Source organism: Desmodus rotundus, chromosome 9 (assembly GCF_022682495.2).
Source record: "Desmodus rotundus isolate HL8 chromosome 9, HLdesRot8A.1, whole genome shotgun sequence".
Classification (NCBI taxonomy): Eukaryota; Metazoa; Chordata; class Mammalia; order Chiroptera; family Phyllostomidae; genus Desmodus; species Desmodus rotundus.
In genome coordinates this window covers 51,630,207-51,648,554 of record NC_071395.1, presented here as the reverse complement: position 1 = coordinate 51,648,554, position 18,348 = coordinate 51,630,207, and the positions used below count along the sequence as shown (strand labels likewise).

At 54.0% G+C, this 18,348-nt stretch overlaps 1 protein-coding gene across 3 annotated transcripts in view; it reads right to left on the bottom strand.

Annotated features, from left to right (window-relative positions):
- The window catches only part of BMP1 (bone morphogenetic protein 1), a 39,208-nt gene that overhangs the window by 16,469 nt on the left and 4,391 nt on the right, over positions 1-18,348 (bottom strand). For 2 of the 3 annotated variants that reach the window (XM_053911141.2, XM_053911140.2), the window contains exons 2-9: positions 14,193-14,315; positions 11,527-11,691; positions 11,285-11,402; positions 10,805-10,983; positions 9,999-10,104; positions 8,457-8,581; positions 7,798-7,913; positions 127-229 (exon numbers count right to left, since the gene is read on the bottom strand). In XM_053911141.2, coding sequence (XP_053767116.1) covers positions 127-229; positions 7,798-7,913; positions 8,457-8,581; positions 9,999-10,104; positions 10,805-10,983; positions 11,285-11,402; positions 11,527-11,691; positions 14,193-14,315 — 1,035 coding nt within the window. Of the gene's footprint in view, positions 1-126; positions 230-7,797; positions 7,914-8,456; positions 8,582-9,998; positions 10,105-10,804; positions 11,021-11,284; positions 11,403-11,526; positions 11,692-14,192; positions 14,316-18,348 lie in introns of those variants that run through there. The other variant, XM_053911142.1, reaches the window with a different exon arrangement.

The following is an 18,348-nucleotide window of genomic DNA, read 5'->3' as shown; positions in this document are numbered from 1 at the left end:
CAGCTAGCCGGCATGGCTCCCACAGCAGGGTGTCACCCTTGGCCAAGTGTTGGGTCCCGGGGGAGAATGAAGTCGTTCTAAAAAGGAACCAGCTGTGGAGGAGGCAGGGGTGGGCTAGTGCCTTACCTCGGAGAGGCGCCTTCCTCCAGAAGCCGTCTCGGACCTCTACGTAGTCGTACCAGCACAGGCGGCTGCGGTACAGGTCCATGGACGTGAAGTTCAGAATGATCTAGGGGGAAGGGAGGAGGAAGAGGGTCACATTGCTCCCCACACCTCACGGGCCTTGCCCTCCAGACCCATGACCGCTGCCCTGCTTTGGTGAGGCGGTTTGCTGTGGGTAATAAATAGTTAAGGGTTTCAAAAAGGAGTTCCTGGCACAGAAATGTCACTCTCCCCCAGCTGCCTGCCTGTTCCAGTCAGCACACTTCCCGCTACCCCGGGCCAGTCCTCACTTGAAATGCACAGCTTTGTGAATGTGTCACAAGGCCAGCGGGTTCCCTGCACTGCTTCCCCTAGCACAGTGGAGCCATCGCTCTGGGTCGCACCCAGCTCCGTGCTCAGCCTGAATCATAGAAATCACAGCACCTGGCAGGGAAGCAGAGGGGAGAGGAAGGCCCAGGTGGCAGGTGGTATTGGGCGTCTGAAATGGGAACGAAGGGTCTAGGAGTGGGGGCAGGGGAAGGAACGGCCGAGCCCCCCTCATTGAGTTTATTCAGCACCAACTCTGGGCAGGGGGTGTGCTCCCTGCACAGGGGAATCCTCCTGGATCCTCATCCTTCCCCTGAATGAGTTTAAGATACGCCCCGTCGAGGAGCTTAGAACTTAGAAGGATAAAACCTATGTGTGGAAAGATCACTCAGTGAAAAAACTCAGGCTCCAGTCATGTGGACTGGGTTTGAATCCCCCTCCGCATTTCCTGTGCTGAGTCCTCCGGTAAATCACCCAACCTCTCCGAACCCCAGCGACCTCGTGTGTAAAAGGAGGAAGAACCTCTCACCCGACACGCTGCCTCACAGGGCAGGCACTGCCAGAAGTGTCTCCCACTCGTGAGTTCATCTCAGCCTCTGCACTCATCACATGTTCAGCTAATCCTGGAGGACTGTCTGACACTGCTAAGGACCACCTCTCCCATCAGGTGGGCACGTTAATAGGTAGAGAAGCACACTTTTCCAGAGGGAAACCGCTCCTTCAGTAGTTTCCAGAAGGAGCCCTAAAGCCTGTTGTATGTCTGTCCAACAAGCAGAGACTCCAGAGAACAGGCCACGTGAATGGTGAGGTGTATGCTTGCACATGCGATGGCCCCAGGGGCTCCCCTGTTAGGTGCCAGCTGGGCTCCCTGTTGGAGAAGGGGACAAGAAGGTCTGTCTCCCCTCCGGATCATTGCAGAGTCACAGGCAGATGCAAAAAGAGGCCAGAGTGAAAAGGACCCCAGCGCAGATACTGGCCCACAGCCCCAGCCAATGCTGCGACCGGCGGCCGGTCAGGAAGAGCTCCTGGCTCACGGTCACTCTCCAACGCTGGCCCGTCAGAGCTTTTGGTAATTTCACTGTCCGCTAGATCAGCGATTTTCAGCAGGCGTGCCCCACGAATTTCTTAAACATGCAACACCTGACTGTTTACACAGGGCCCTGACCTCTGTTCCCTTAGACTGTCAAATAAAAAAGTGACAAGAGCCAACACAACAGCTGTCTAGTGTGAATGAATCAAAATTAGATCTATATTTTTGTCAGACTGGCAAAAAATGCATTTTTGCTGTGTCAGAGAATTTTAATTCTTTTATATTTTAAAATATTTATTTATTAGATTGAGGGTAAGGGAGGGAGGAAGAGAGAGAGAGAAACATGGATAGGCTGCCTTTTGTACATGCCCCAACTGGGGACTGTGCCCGACCCAGGACCAACCCGCAACCTACACATGTGCTCTGACCGGGAATCGAACCAGCGAACTTTCGCTTTGTGGGACGATGCCCAGCTGAGCCACACCGGTCAGGGCAGAATAGCAGTAATTCGTTTATGTGTGCCACAAGATGAAGAAGGTTGAAAACCGCTGGCCTACATGATCCTTCCCATTTCCTGGCCTCTTCGTCACATGACCTCCCCTTTCTCCCTCTCTATCCCTTCTTGGCTACACATAGCACATGCCCTAGACCTCATCATTCACAGTCTCAAGTTCAAGGACCCCATTCTCCATCCACATGCCCCCATCTTTCCTCGCTCACTCCGTCTGTGACTGAGCCAACAATCCTTGCAGTTCACCAGGACCTCCAGTCCGCCGAGCCTCCAGCGTCTTTACCGCCTTTCACCACCTCGTCCTCACATCCCTCCTCACTACTTTGGACTCTCGGTCCACCTTTCGTCTTTTCCTTTCGTTCGTGAGTGTAAGTGTGCTTGTGTTTGGGAAGCTTTACCAGCTGTGGTACTCAGGGATGTATGTCCTCCAGTGAGATCGTGTTCTGCGACATGTGCTACGTCATTCTCGATAATTACTAATCATCATTGAGGGTGTTGTTGTAAAAATACAAGTCCTGGTATTTGGAAAAACTGAAGTCGAACGTCTGTTCTAGCCATGGAGCCCGTGTCTCATTACGTAATATTTTATCTTTTTAGAAAATGAGTGAATGTGGTCACAGAGGAAGTTTCACGCACTATGGTATCTTCGGGGTGTAGCACGTGGTGGTTGCTTCATAAATATTTTTGGAAGAGCGTTCTGCTTTCAACAACAGTCTGTTCTACAGACACACTAGTCACAGTGTATAGAGATGTCAGTTTCAAGATACTTATGGTAGCATTTTTGAAAACCTGGAAAGACCTAAATTAACATCCATCACTAGAGAGCTGCAGGTGCTGTCAAATAATTAAATAAGGGACGTTGAGTTGGTGGCATGTAAGCAGCCAAGGAAACTAAGGCAGGCCTGCCTGCGATGACAGGGACCGAAGACCACGACTTACTGCTGAGCAAAGGGCACATTACGGAAGGCCACACACATACACACGTGTATCCAGAAGGTTCTGGAGGGGTATCCCGAGTGTTACCCATGCTTAGTCACCTCTGAGGAGTGGGATTTGTTGGAGGATCAAGGGGACAATAATCACTTTTTACCCTATTCCTAGATTGCTCAAAATTTTACAACACGCATATGCTACCTTATATCGAAGAAACAACAAAAGTACCTTTTAACGAGTTGCTGGGTGGAAGAAGAAATGCACAGGGCCGAGTGAGGGCACTGTGGCCTCCAGGCCCACACCCCTAACCACTGCTCTGTGTGGCCTCTCTGGGCTGCCAATCACTCTGCTCAGCAGCTGTGCTAAGAACAGCAGCAACTGCCCCGCCCTCCTCGGGAACAATCCTGGCTCTGTCCAGGGTAGATCCGCTCTGACCCTCTGGAGAAGAAACCGCGCTCGCCCAGCTGGCGGAAACCCGAAGGGCCCACCCAAGATCTACGTGGCAGGAGGACCCAGAGGCTGCCCGACACCGGAGGAAGGGACCTGTGCTGGCGGTTGGGGCATCTACAGGGAGGTGCGGCCGGGGCTATATTGAGACCGGAGGTGTCTAATTAAACGTTGTAACAACTTGTCCTGTGGAAACAGCTGTGTTCTAGTGGCAGGGACACGGGCCACTGCCAAAGAAAACCTGGCCAGGTCCACTACTTCCTGGCCAGTGACTCTGAGCCCGTGGCTCGACTCCTTCGTGCCTCAGTGTGTTCTTCTGAAAAATGCAGGTGATCCCAAAGACTGGCCTGAGGCGGAGGGGCTGCGGGATGGAATGGGGTACGGGGTGCAGAGTCTCTGCGTGCCCTCCGCGTGCGGGAAGTAATCCTCATGTTTGTCGGACACTCTCAAGGAGGAATGGGGGGACACATCATCCCTTGGGCACTCTGCCCGGCTTCAGTGTGGCCCACCTCTAACTCCTCTGTGCCCCCACTGCCTCATTTGTAAGACGGTAATGGTGACAGTACCTGTCTCATGGGACTGAGGGGTCACACTGGTCATCACTGTAGATGAGTTAAGTTTATATAGGTAAAGTTCACGACACTGTCGGACACTGTGTCATACACACAACGCACATTAGATTGCACTTACAGGTGACAGTGTATGCCACGCCATCAATGTTAATTTCACGACTGGACTTGAGTTTGCTTGACATAGTTTGACGTCTGAAGTCGTTCAGACCAGAATCCTGGAGGTGAGAGGGAGGCAGCTGGGCCCCGGAGAGTGGGCTGGGCCTCACTCCTTCACAGACAACGAACAGAGAACGGCACTGCGGCTGACGGCTGAACTCCTGCCGCAGCGCTCTGCGCACGTTATGTGTGCCAACTGGCTTAAACCTCGCGTCAGCCCCATGAGGAAGGGCTGTCGCCAGGCCCGTTTTACAAATGGGACACAAAGGCACAGAGAGGTTGGGCAGCTTCCCCCGTAAAGAGCACCGCTGGGCGTCAAACCCAGGCACTCTGTCTCGACTTAACCACGACTCCACAGGGCCTCCTCAGGCCTGCCAATCAAGCTGTCTAACCGCTGTGCAAAAACCAAACGTCAAGTTTCCCTCCATCCTCAGTGCCCACACCCTTCAGTGCCTGAGAAGCAGCTCAGACAGGGCCTGGCCCAGCCTTGCCGAGAAGGGGAGGGTCCCCTCTGTCCACTGGAGGACGGGGCGGAGGGCAGGGAAGGTGTCACAGAGGAGTAGAATCTGGTTTGGACCTCAAAGACTAGGCAGGGTACCAGAAGGCAGGGAGGAAACAAGGGTGGATTCTGGTAAATCCAAAAGGCACTTTAAGTTTTTATCTTCTTGGCTCCTCCGCAACATGTGACCATGACCTCCCTCTGAAATCACTTTCCTGGTCAAACAGGCTGGCTTCATTGCCTGGGAAACACCGTAAATCCTCCTCAGGACAGCCGCTCATTATGGGCAGTGCAGACTGGGGGACACTCAAAGAAACCTTCCAAAGTGGCTCTTTCTCTTGTTTGACACACCCCTGGCTTGCGCAGTTGTGTTGGATAGTTCACATTTCTGGCACTAAGCTGAGAGCTAGGGACCAGTGGAAAACAACCTCTCAGCAGCCAAAGAGATGTCAAAGTCCATCAGCTTGCACAGGTGGGTTTATGTAAGGTTCGCTGTTGAAAGAGCGTAGACTTTGGAGCCAAATGGCCCTAGAACTGACACTGGTTCCACCACAACCGCTGTGTAAACGCAGGCAGATTGACTCACGCCCTCCGCCTCGGCTCCCTCCTCTGTCCAGGAGGGACATCCTACCCGCATCACAAAAACATCGCGAGGAATAGTGAGATCATGCATGTAAGATGCCTGGCACACAACTGTTAAATAACAAAGAGTGGCCCTTATTGTTGTGTGATGTCACCCTCTTCCGACTCCCCAGCCTCTGCAGGCTCTTTAAATGTCCTGTCCCCAGGGTTCATCTTCAGTTCACTTACAACTCTACAATTTCATCCAGGACCATGGGCGGGCTTTATGTTTTGCATTTCTACAATCATGCATTAATTAACGTGGCATTTTAAATTAACCTGGCAGGCCTCCGAAAAAGGATGGGGAGTTTTCTGGGAATTATGGAGGGTGCAGGAGGGGGCGAAGAGAGGTCCCTGGGGCGGGGCCACATGCCCTGGAGAGATGAGGGCCAGCCCATGCTAGTCCGGGACAACGGGGAGGAAGCAGATCCTGACCCAGGTTCCAGACCCGGGAGGACTCTGCAAACCCCCTGAGCAGGAAAGGAAGCCGCGGTCTACACTGCCCTCTGCTCCTCAGGGCTGCGGGCTGTCTCCCGTCCCTTCTCACCCCAGCGCCAGGTACTGGTGGGCACCCAGTTTTGCTGAAATGGGACAGGGCTTTAGAATACACTTCATATTGCAAGTGCAGCCTTTTGTCTCATAATTAGATTCGATGTGATCTCGGGCAAGTTACTTGATTTTTCCAAGTTTGTTTTCTCATATGCAAAATGAGGATACCTTTAGCATCCGGCCTATAATGTTATTGTGTTAATCAACAGATATAACACACAGCCCTGGCCAGGTGGCTCAGTTGGTTGGAGCACGGTCCCATACACCAAAAGGCTGTGGGTTCGATCCCTGGCCAGAGCACATACCTAGGTTTTGGGTTTGATCCCCGGTCAGGGTGTGTACAGGAGGCAATCGATCGATGTTTCTCTTCCACATCAATGTCTCTCTCTCTCTCCCTTCCCTTGTCTCTCTCTCCCCCTTCCTCTCTCTCTAAAATCAATAAACATACCCTTGGGTGAGGATTTTAAAATTATTTTTAAAAAGATACGACATAAAGATCTTAACACATGGCTGGCCAATCATATGCTCCATAATCATTACTTGCTATTAATATTATTATTATCTGCAGTAGGGTTTGCAAAGGCTGGAATGGTGAAGGCCCTCAGCAGAGGAATGGAGGAAGCCAGGGCACCGTCAGCACAAAACAGCAAAAAGGACTGCAATTTTTAAGTTAGATGAAGAACAAGAAGAACAAAGAAAGGATGGGTTCACTTTTGAGGGACAGTGGTAGAATATTAACCAAGACAGGTGATGGAATGACTCAACCCTCAGCAGAAGTCTGTCATTAATGAAATAGTCTTCAAATTATAAAAATAAAATAAGCATCCTTTGGAAAGGAAACGGAAGCTCAGTAACACAGAAGGGAAGTCAGTGAGCCCCTCTGTAAGTCAGCTCCTGTGTCTAGGCTCAAAAATGACATCAGAGGACAACCAAATAATTTGCAGATATGGTTAGTGTCTGCAATCTCGGGAACCCAGAACGAAAGCTTCCCCAGTTTTAGGAGAGGTGTACGTGGTGTGTACGTGTGTGCTGGGAGGAGTGGTTTGGAGTGAGTTCTGGGAATTGCAAACCACTGAGTTGAATGTTAATCCCCAATTAAGCAGATGATCTGTGACCATCTGGAAAATAAACTCTTGATTACTAGGGGCCAGCTTGGGTTCACTTCAAATGAGGCATGTCGCAAATTCACTTCCTTTTTTAAAAGGGGGAGGGTTTACTAACTAGTGGACAGGTGGTGGACTTGATTTGGTAAGGCAACCCATCTACCTATGAGACATTTATTAACCACTTCCTGTGACAGGGATACAAAGATGGCAAAGGTGTCGTCTCGGAAGCAGCTCACTTCCCGATCAACCAGGGGGTGAGACGTGGCTGGATGGGAGTGCCAGTAAGTGGTGTCACAGTAGGTGGGTGACTGCCTGGAGCCTGTTCATTAATGGGTCAATGGCAGTTCAGAAGGAGATCTTAGATCTGCTCCGAGTCACGTCCTAGTCTATAGTCTGATCCGAGACTGGGTTCTGAAGACCCAGAGGCATGCTTATCAGATGAGCTCATGGCAGGATGGCTACCTGCTGGCGGGTACAATTCTGGTTCAAAGTGAGCTTGAACCAGAAGAACAGTGTGACCAGTAATAAAATCTAATTCAGCTCAAGGCTACTCAAGGCTGCAGTAGTACATTAAGTACCACCTTCTAACCGAGGGAAATAAAGTCTTGAAGCTAACTCTTGGGAGCAATAAAAATACAAAGGACATGAAGGGCCAGGGGTGGGTGAGAGGTCCAGACTCCACGGGAAGAGCCTGTGAATGCGTCTCAGAAACACTCAGAAACGTGCCTGGCGCACGGTGCGTGCCACCTGCGAGTCAGCCTTCATTTACAGCTACTGGGGGAAGCCCCTCCTCACTGTGGCGCTGCGTCATTCTTATGAGGTGGATGGGTTTGTGTCCCCAGGTAGGCCACTCGCAGACACACTGACCACGTGTGGTCCTGGCAGAGGAGGGGATGCTCAGTTACCTTCTCCCCAGGTGTGACGGAGATGCGCCATACGCAGTGCATGTGGGCGGAGTAGCCATTGGGGTACTCAGGAGAGGAGAAGTTGCCTGTGCTGTCTTGTAGGGTTTCTCCACAGGCTGTCAAGGAAAGGGAATGACTGGGGGGCTGGCTGCAGGAGCCCAATCCCCCCAAATTCTGGCTTCCCTGCCCTGGGCCCTGGTGTTCTTGCAGGAGAGGAAAATGGCTCAGGAGAGGGGGGGCGTCTGGGGTGGTCCTATCTCTTTAAGATCCACCCACTTCTCCTTAGAGATAAGCTCACACCATCCTACCTCCCCACTAGTGCTGCAGGATGCCCCGTTGTCAAGGCAACTAGGATCCCGAGCTAAGGTCAGGCTCTTTGGTGGGCCTCACTCCTCCTCACTCCCTGAGAACTGCTCTGCTCTCCCTACTTCCTGCTCCGGATGCCCCTCACTTACCCAGATCCTCAGAAGGTGGGGGGCTCACCACCTGATCCTAGCCTGTTTGGTCCATAACTTGAACACTGGTCCTCCCTGGGGGCCCCTTCCACCAGGCCTTCTCTAAGGCTCACAGTTTTAACCTTCTTGGTCCCAGGTCCTGGCCTCTGCCTGCCTGGGGCCCTTCCCTCCACTCCTCCCTGGCCCATCGCTCCCTGCCCTGACCTGGGCACTTGTAGAGCTTGCGGGCCTGGGCGATGTCACCCTTGCTGAGCCGAGTCCTCTGGCCAATGGGAGGTTTCACGCCATTCACTTCGTACTTGGGAACAATGGTGTCCAGGAAGATGCCCCTGAGGAGGACAAGCCCGACCTGGGTGAGAATCTGATGGAAGGAGGGGTGGCGTGCCTGTGTGCACCCAAGGTCATGACCCTGCCAGGGCCCAGACATTCCTCAGCAGGGTCAGGGACGGGTGGAGACATCTCACCATGTCATTATGCTGCCCACTGAGCACCAGCCACCCTGCTCCGTGGCAGCCACACCACCGGAGGCTGGGGGTGCCCCAGGAACACTTTGGGAGGTCGGGAACACAGGCCCCAGATGCCCTGGGGACCCACTGGTGCCCAGCTCAGTCTGGCCCTGACTCCCGGCACCAGGAGAGCTTTGGACATATCTCTAGCCGCACCCCACCCAGCCCCTGCTTCTGCAGCCCCTGGGCTGATTCAGCCCTGGCTACACTTGTCCCATGATGACCCGGTGCCAAAGCTTTACCCTGTTGGCACAGCTGCTTCTGACAAGGCCAAAGGGCAGGTTCCACCATGGCTAGACCAGACCCTGGGGACAGCCCCACCAGCTCCCGGTCCATCACTGTCTCCTGTCCTTCTAGTTCCTGCCTTCGAAAGCCTGGGTGGTACCATCTGGGAGGAGGGGAAACAGGCAGCCCTCTACCTCCCCAGGGCCCCTGACTCATACCAGCTGGGTGGGACTCTGCAGGGGGTGGGGAGGGATGTGGTGGGAAATGTGGTGGGGGGGTGGAGGCTGTGGGTGTGGGGTCAGGATGACCTCACCACCCTTCTTTGGTCTCTGTTCCTCAGGTCTGGAGGCAGATAGAGGGTGAGGGAAGAGCCAGGCATGAAAAAGGCCTGAGGCGGAAAAAGCGTGAGGAGGACAAAAGCCGATTGCCACACTAGGCTGATGGGATGCTGGGGTGGGGGAGGCTGGCCCATCACCTCTGGTTCTGACTTTGGGAACCTGGGCCCAGGATAAAGAGTAGGTGTGAATGTGCTTGTGAGGGGGTGAGGGGCTGGGCCAGGGCAGGAGTCAATCTTTGTGCAAATTAGCCAATTACAAAAAAGGCAAACAGTTCAGATGAGGGTGCTCCCAATGAGAAAAATACGGCCCCCTTCAAATACATCCCCCTGTGGTTTTCAGAGGAGGGGTACGCTCAGTCCTTTGGGTGGACACCGTGTCAGGGCCATGGTGCAGCGCTGCTCACAGAGCAGCTGGGTTTCAGCCCCACGGTGCCCTCGGTGTGCGCAGCTCTAGTGAAGAACCTAGGCTTTCTGAGTCTCGGCTCTGCCACGGGCCCACAGTGTAAGAGGACAGCAAGATAGGCAGCACCCGTGGGTCCCCTGCGGGGGGTGGGGGCTGTGACTGCCCAGGAACCTCTCTTGTGCTTGCTGACTACCCAGCAGGGAAGCCTGGTACAAAGTAGAAGACCCACAGCGGGCAGAGCTGGACATCCTGGTAGGGGCAGGACCATCTCTCACCTGGAGAACGTGTTCCGGGCGTAGTGCATGATGCTGTCGAAATCGTAGGTCTCCCCCAGAGACTCCACCTCTTGGACCTCCATCTTCAGGAAGTTATACTCCTGCCCTGGGGAAGACCAGGAAAAGGGGGTGGGGGGTGGGAAGGGGCAGGTCTGTGTGGGATGCAGGGTGGGAAATGGGGTCTTCCCTGTACTTGAGAGGTGCCCCGCTACCTGAGGGTCTGGGGAGCAGCCCAGGGAAGCCTGGGCAGGGGCAGGCCTCTAGAAGAGTGTCCAGCAGAGGGGAGGGCTGAAGGAGAACTTGCTGCAGGGAAGGCCCAGGGGAGTATGGGAAAGAAGCACCCATTTCTAGGACCACCTCAAGATGAAAGCAGTGAACAGTGGAGGAGGCCTGGGAGAGAGGGAGGAAATGGGAAGAGAGTGAAGGGAGTGTAGCTAGGAGAAAGGAGAGAGAAAAACTCTTAAGGAACAGAAAAGTCGCAGAGCAGGAGACTGGGTAAAAGTGAAGAGAAAGGCTGAGGCAGCATGGGGCAGTGGGCTGACCCCTTCCCAAGCCCCATCCTGAAGACCAGCTGGGTTTTGGCTGCTCCAGGTCCTTGCCCAGGACCTGGACGGGGTGGGGATGAGAAGGTGGGGTTGGGTCTGGACCAATAGAGGCCCTGGGGAGGGCTGGGATTATATGCTGAGTTGACCAAAGGTGATGGCTTGACTGAGCAGCTGCTGCCCCAGCAGGGGCCCCGGAGAGGGCGCTGGGGCAGGAGCCACTGTGCCCACCCCTACTTCACCCCCACCGGGTGAAGTGCGTACCTGGTTGGATATTCTCTCGCATGATGGAGACGTGGCGGTCCCGGTCGGGCCGCGTGTGCTCATGCCAGAAGCCGATGACGTGACCCAGCTCATGGACCACGATGCCAAACTTATCGCAGTTCTTGCCAATGGAGATGGCCTGCGGGCCCCCACCACGGCGACCCACGTAGGAGCAGCACCTGGAGGGCGGGGCCAGCTCAGGGGGGCGGTCCCGAGCTGGGGGAGTGCATCCACTCAGGGGCCGGGCTAGGCTGCCAGAGGGGTGGGGAGCGGAGGGGCAGGGGAGGGGCCTGAGTGGAGATGCCAGGGCTGTGTGCTGGGGTCACAGCCACAAGGGGGGTCAGTTCCTGGGGAGATGCCCCATGGCAGGAGGGAACAGATGACACAGGGCTGTGCCCAGATGGGGCAGCTGGAGTGCCCAGGGCAGAACATGGGTTGGGGCCATGGCCTGGGGTACAGTGCCCAGGGGCCCCTGCTCACCCGCAGGGTCGATAGGTGAATACAATGTAGCTGTCCTCATCAGTGCGCTCCAGGAAGGTAACACAGGTATGCTTCTCCCAGTGCCTCATGGCCTGCCGGAAGACTGCCCTCTGGCTGCCTGCCAGGACGGAGGAGGCCAGGCTGTCGCACTGTCCAGGTGGGCCTGCCTCCACCCACTGCTCAAGAGTCCCGCCTGATAGGCAAAAGGTACCACTCATACCACCAGGCACAGTGGGGCTCACCTGTGAAGTTTCCCCCAATGACAAAGGGGATGACCCCATCAGGCCACACACGCTCAGGTCTGGATGTTGCTGCCCGCCGGCTCCGGGACCTGCTTCTCCACCTCCCTGGGCTTCTCCTCTGAGGCTGCCCACTGGCATGTTGGCAGCTGGGGACAGAGGAGTTTCCTGGAATCAAAAGAGTAAGTCATCAGCAGCAGGTGAACAAAGAGAGGAGGGGGAAGCAATTATGATCAATCTTCATTTGGGGGGGATTCATATTTACCCGCTCATTACAATTTATTTGTAACCCCAAATCAGTACCCTTAGCTCTTTCTTTTTTAAAGTGTGGATGAGACAACTTTATTTGAAATTTAACTTAAAACCAAGTTTAATGGTAGAGAGTTATCCAACATTTAGGCCACATCTAAACTTACTTTTATGAATAATACTTATTTATCTCCTAGATTGAGGTTGTGATTTCATTTTATTTGCAATGTCTAGGGTTAAACATTTATTACATACCCCATCCCCCACCCCCGGTTACTTTTTAGTTCCTTGGTTTTCATAAGCATTTAAGATAATTAAAAATATGTAACTGAGAGTCTAGTAAGAGCAAAGCACTGTATTAGATTCTTCGGGTGATTCAGCTATAACCAAGACTTTGATTTTGTCATCAGAGCTTGTAACCCACTAAGTGACGGAGGAAATGAGACAGGTACACGGGCAGTGACACCACCAGTTAGGGGATACAGAAACCAGCCTTCCCGCGGCTTCCCTTGCACTTCCTTAGCTCCCTTAGCCCTGGCGGCCAGGTGCAGACACGCAGGAGCAGCGGATGACGGGGAGACGGGAGTGCCCCACGCCTTCCCTGCGAGGCTGCTGCAGCTCTGCGACTGTGAATGAGTGAGTTTTGCAGTCTGCTTAGCGCCATGTTTTCTGCACGGCTGTTCTTTTTCTGTTGGCGATTTTGCTGTCTAAAGTGAGGCCCCGCTCCACTCCCCCCACCCGGCAGTGAGGTGCTGTCTAGGGTTCCTACATGTAAGGAGGCTGTGATGTGCCTTAAGGAGAAAATAAACGTGTGAGGCAAGCTTCGCTGCGGCACGAGCCACCGTGCCATCGGCCATGAGTTCAATGTCAGTGAGTCAACTGCCTGTTACAAAGGTGTCTGTGAATAGAAACACACATAAGACAGGGCTGCATACTGAGGAGTTAGGACAATTCTGACGAGACTGACAAAAATGTAACCACCTTTCTCCAAGGAGTAATGGCGCAGTACTGGCCAAGTCAGAGTCCTCGGTGACTTTATGGAGACCGTAAGGTTACTCGGTAGCTCCCTTCATAGCTAACATGAAGTGGGCGTGGGGGGGATGCTGAACAGACAAGGAGAAAGATGGTGTGCTCGTCCCCTGGGACTGTGGGGACCTGAGACTGGGAAACATTTCCTCCTCATCCAATAAGCCTTCGTGCTGGTGGCGCACATAGGACTTGGTATCTTCTTTAAGTGTTCCTAAATACACTTCGTCTGACACAGTAGCTCTCTGGGAAAAACTGGGTGAGTGTCACCATCCACCTTTGGCAGATGAGGAAACTAAAGCCAAAGACCGGCCCGAAGTCCCATGGTGGGTTAGTGGCAGCCCCAGGATCCAGCTCCGCCATGCTGCCCTCCCCTTGTACCACCTCTGCTAGTGCCCGATAAGGCCGAGTGAGCCTTGCTCGTTACCAGGCCCCAGGTCACCCTCAGTGCCAGCTGCCCCCTGGGGTAGTTTGCCTCTCATTCCGTGGGCAGCCCATGCCGGGGTCCTCCATCGTGTGGACAAAACAACTGCCCAGCACCACCGCGGCGCGCCCAGAACAGGCCCCAGGTGAGCACCCGGGCCCTTCAGCAATGCAGAGCTACCCATGGGCAGGACCATGCTGCAGGGCAGGGAGGAGGCTGGACAGAGCTGAGCTTTCCCAGGCCTCGTTCTTCCCATCCATTCACAAGTGCCAGTGCTTGGACCACTTCCAGAGAGAAGAAGGACCCACCCCTGACCCGGAAGAGCTTCGAGTCCAGCTGGGAAGACAGGCACATCCGCGCACTGCTGCAATGAGGTGCAAGGAGCGAGGTGCTAGCAGGGTAAGCACAGGGCCGAGAGGACACGGAAGATGGAGGTGGTCATGTCTGGGGGGCTGTCAGGGAAGTTTTCACAAGAGAGGCTCTTAAGATGGGCCTTAAAGGATATAGAGAAGTTTGCAAAGTGGGAGCAGAAGAAAAAGCGAGGAGGAATTATGGTGCTGAGGGAAGAGCCCTGGATTTTTTGAGAGAGCTTGGTTCGTGTTGCAGCTCCACCACCAACTGACGGACTTTATGATTTTGAGTAAGTCACATGACCTCCGTGAACCTCAGTGTCTGTATCTGTAAAGTGGGAATTGTCCTGACACCTACCTTTGAAGGCAGCTGGGGACAGCCAAGTTAGATAACGCGTTTGAAAGTATGTGGTAAACCATGAGCAAAAAGAACGGCGGTTCTTAGCTCCTGGGAATGTCTACACTTGCTGCTCCTCTGGGGAAGGGATCAAGATGTCCTCAGAGAGGACAAGCCCTTACGCTGGGTTCAAGCTCACGGCCTCTGTCCCAGGAAGCTTGGAGGGCCCCTGTTTCTCCAATTCTAGAACCCATTTCGGGGACATTGGAGGGCCAGTCCGTACCCGGTGCACCTGCAGTTCGGAGGGAAGACCTGCGGATTGCTCGCTGTCTGAAATCCGAGGCCCGCTGCACCTGGAAGGCCCTCAGGTCCTCCTCGTCCAGGGCGATGTCCCCAAGGAAGGCAGCTGGAGAGAAAAGAAGACAGGGGCTGAGTTAGTCATCCTACCCAGCACTGACAGCCACAGACCCGTGGGCACAGACCCAGCCCCCAGTGCTGTTTCACTCCTAACCAGGAGGGAGGAGGGGAGGGAGGAGGGCGGCCGACTCTGGGGATCTCTCGGGAGACTCACGCTTCCTTTTCAGTTGGCATCCCGCCACAGCTGGTGCCCAGCCCCGACCAGATCATTAGCTCCACGAAGACATGGTCATGTCATTTATTCCACAGTTCTTTAGCAAATACTTAGTAAGCATCCACTGTGGGCCAGGTGCCACTGCAGTGATTGGCAAGAACAAATGGGGTCCCTGCTCACGTGGAGCTGCCCTCCAACAACACACAAGGAAACAAACACCAAACTCAAGAATTCCAGACAGTGAGGTGCTATGAAGAAAATAGAAGGTCAGATGACAAAGTGTCCGCTTCACGGGCACATAACCTTGGCACAGTGCTGAATGAACATGTGGTCCTCACTCGACAAGTGCCATTGCAGTTATAACTTGGGGAGGCCAGGGATAAAAAGCGGAACAGATAGGAACTTCGGGAAACCAGGGCACGTGACGGCAGCATCCCAGCTGGGAAGAAAAGGTTTAGCAGTGCTCAAGCGACTTCCATGCGAAGTCTTAGGGTCCCCTCTGGAAGAAGAAAGGACTGAGGGAAAAGAGCCCACAGTAGGCGGTTTTGACTTCTGAAGCTGGGGGAGAGGTATCTGGAGAGATGGGCCAAGCAGTCTATCTGCTTTTTTGAGAAGTCGGGAGCAAGAGGAAACAGAGGCCGCAGAGCTGTGAGCTCTGGAAGGAGCTCATGTGAGCTTCATGCAGGGCTGGGGGCGGGAGTACGGGAGGAGGAGTGACAGCAGCTTCCTACAGCTCCACCCCGGCAACATCTGCCTCTCATCCCAGGCCTCACACGCCTGGCGGGCAGCACGACACAAGTTGTTTTAACCTTGAGACCTCTCTCACACACAGGTTCCTCCTCTGCAGCTGGCCAGCTGGGTGGACACACACACACACACACACACTCAGAGCCAGGGGGACAGACACAGGGTGACATCCCCACCATGCCATCAAACAGAGCTCCGCAAAGTCACAGACACATCCCGGCATGCGTAAGCAGCGCCTGCACTGCCCTAAAAGGCAGAGGCACGGGACAGTGCTGGTCTGAGTGACGTGTCACGTGGACATTCTTTGGGCCTGCGGACACATGCTCACAGATACTCGTGCTTCGGTAGCTGTGACCTAGAGCTGGATCTGCAGGGTGTGGGAGTCGCTCCAGCGGTGACCTAGGCCCACTGTCCTTTTCACAGATGCAGAAACTGAGGCCCAGAAGGGCAACGACTGAACCAAGACCATGCTGCTAGGCACTAGACAGGCTGGGTTCATAACTCAGGCCTCCTGGCTCACAGTCTAGTGCTGCCTGCACTCAAGTCCATTACTGCTGTAGAAGTCACATTGTAAATACATACACACAAAAACAGACACTTGGACACACACACATCCACTCAAGAACACACACAGTCGCAGACAGTCCTAAAAACACACACAAGCTCCAACGCACGCAAACCAGCTGCAGGTTCCAAACTCACTAAGCCGGTAATGGCAGCAGCAGTGACGACTTGTGTCGACGTGTGTTGACACTTACTTGGTGGTTTCTAGTTGACCAAGTACCTTCACGTTAATGAATCCATTTAATCCTGGCCACCCAGTATACGCCGATTACGCCACACTGCACCCATGCGTTTGCCTACGAGTGTCCCATTACAAACTCCTGCAGGGAGAACCCAGTGGCTAGATCCCAGCCCACCTCCCTGACTTTAGAGATGAGAATACTTGGGCCTAAGGGGGGAAATGACTCACCCAAGGTCATGGGCCAGTACCTCTTCTACCACATGAAAGAGATTCTCTTACTGAAAACATCACCTTTCCATGGCCTGGGCTCAGCAAGCAACGGGACAGCAACAGAAGACACTTCTCAGCTGACAGGCAAAGAAAAGTGGCCTTAGCAAGGATATGCGACGGCAGTTACACCCGGAGGAGGCGGTGGGGGTCTCTACATGCCAACCTTCACTCAGGCACTCACAGACCACACGAGCACCCCATACCTTTGCACGGACACTGCACTCCCAGGCCCGTGCACCCACACCCATGGACAGCACCACTACACATGTGGCTGGACGCTGAGACTCCTCTTTGGACACAGCAGCAAAGGGCAAGGTCTTTGGAGTCAGACAGATCTGTCTTTGAACCCTGACTTGGCGACTTCTAGCTGACAAGTCATATAGACTCTTCGTGACCCACATTTCAAGCTGTCCACTTTTGAGGGTGCACTGGTTCCCTGAAGCGGCTTCCCGGCTGAGTGACGCCCCAGAGTGCTCGGAAGCAGAACCTCGAATTCCAGGCACAGAACGGCGCTGGCCGGTGGGACCAGGGCACTGTGGAGGGCAGGGCCAGTGGAAGGCTGGCTGCAGAGCTCATCTGCGAGCCAGCGCCCTGTGGTGGGGATGTCATGACTGAGGAATGCGTGGGAACCATGGGGGTGGGAGGAGAGGAGGTGGGCAGGAGAGCCTTATGGCCCCAGCTGGGCCCGAAGGCCCTGCCCATTTGGGATTCCCGCTGGGGACTCCAGGAAAGTTGGATGCTGCAGAGTCAAGGACTCCCTTCCTTATGTGGGAAAGGCCCTGGGGTCAGGTCAGGGTAGTAGTTATTTTCAACATGGAATCAAGTTTTAGTTTTGTTTTCTGGCTGTAAACCAGCCAGGAGCACTCAAGGCCAGTTCCCCGGAGTAGGAGAGGAAAGAGGAGAACTCACAGGTCGGCGTGTGCCCAACCTTCGGGCTGGCCTCTCAACTTCAGTCTCCTCCCCTGGCATGCGGCAAGGCATCCCCTCTGGGCAGAGGAAGAGGAGCTGTCTGGTGTGAGGAAACCCCAACAGCACATGTACCCAGCATTCGCAGGTCCCATCACCACAGTGCAAGTTTCTGGCTGGGGCAGGACGGGTTCAAAGTTCCACAAATGTCTGCATGTACTTAATCACATATTGGCACACACACGCACTCAGGAGTACCCACACAGACAGCTGAACAGACCTGCCCCTAAAGCAAGGGCACAACCACAAATGTGCAACAACACACTCATATTACTTCCCTGCGTGAGCTCTAGTATTTTCATACACACAGATAACTGTACGTGCACACCCCATTTCATAGGCCAGGCCCCCAAAGGAGAAGGGCATCTTTAGAAATAGTGTGTGTGTGCGCGTGGTGGAGGGGTCAGGGAGCATGGACAGATAAGCAACAGCGGGAAACTGTAATGGTGGGAAATTGTAAACCACCCACCAGTCTTCTGACCTTGTTTCTGTGAGTACCGACTCTGACTAATATGCAGCTTGTAGATGAGCAGCATGTTTGTGCAAGAATCCTAGGAACTAACTTGAAAAGACTCAGGCCTTCAGGCATCCCAGCTCCAGGAGGTTTGCTGACCTTCAACGGTGAGGCCAGGATGACAAACCAGGATGATGCACGCCAGACCGTCACTTGCGTTATCAGGATGGACCGTGCTCGTCTGCACGTAGAGAACTTGTCAACCCCCTCCCTTGATCTTTGTTCTGTTCCCCTCTCCCTCCTTATAAAAGCCCCTGCCTCCAGCGAGAGGGGGAGATGGGCTTTGAGACATGAGTCCCCCATCTTCCCAGGAGATGGGCTTTGAGACATGAGTCCCCCATCTTCCCAGGAGATGGGCTTTGAGACTTAAGTCCCTCATCTTCCAGGTGGCCGGCACCTAAAAATGAACCACTTGCCTTTACATCAGCACCTGCCTCTCGAGTATTGCCTTTCGTAGCGGCAGGCAGCCGGACCTGCGTTTGGTTACAGATACAGATAATTAGTCTATTCCTCTGGACATCCTTAGGAGGTCCCTAGTGGCCTGAAGACTAACACATTCTACTCCCTCTACCCCCAAACCTCTGGAGAAACTAGAATGTTTGAGAGTTCCTTCTTCCTAGGGAGTC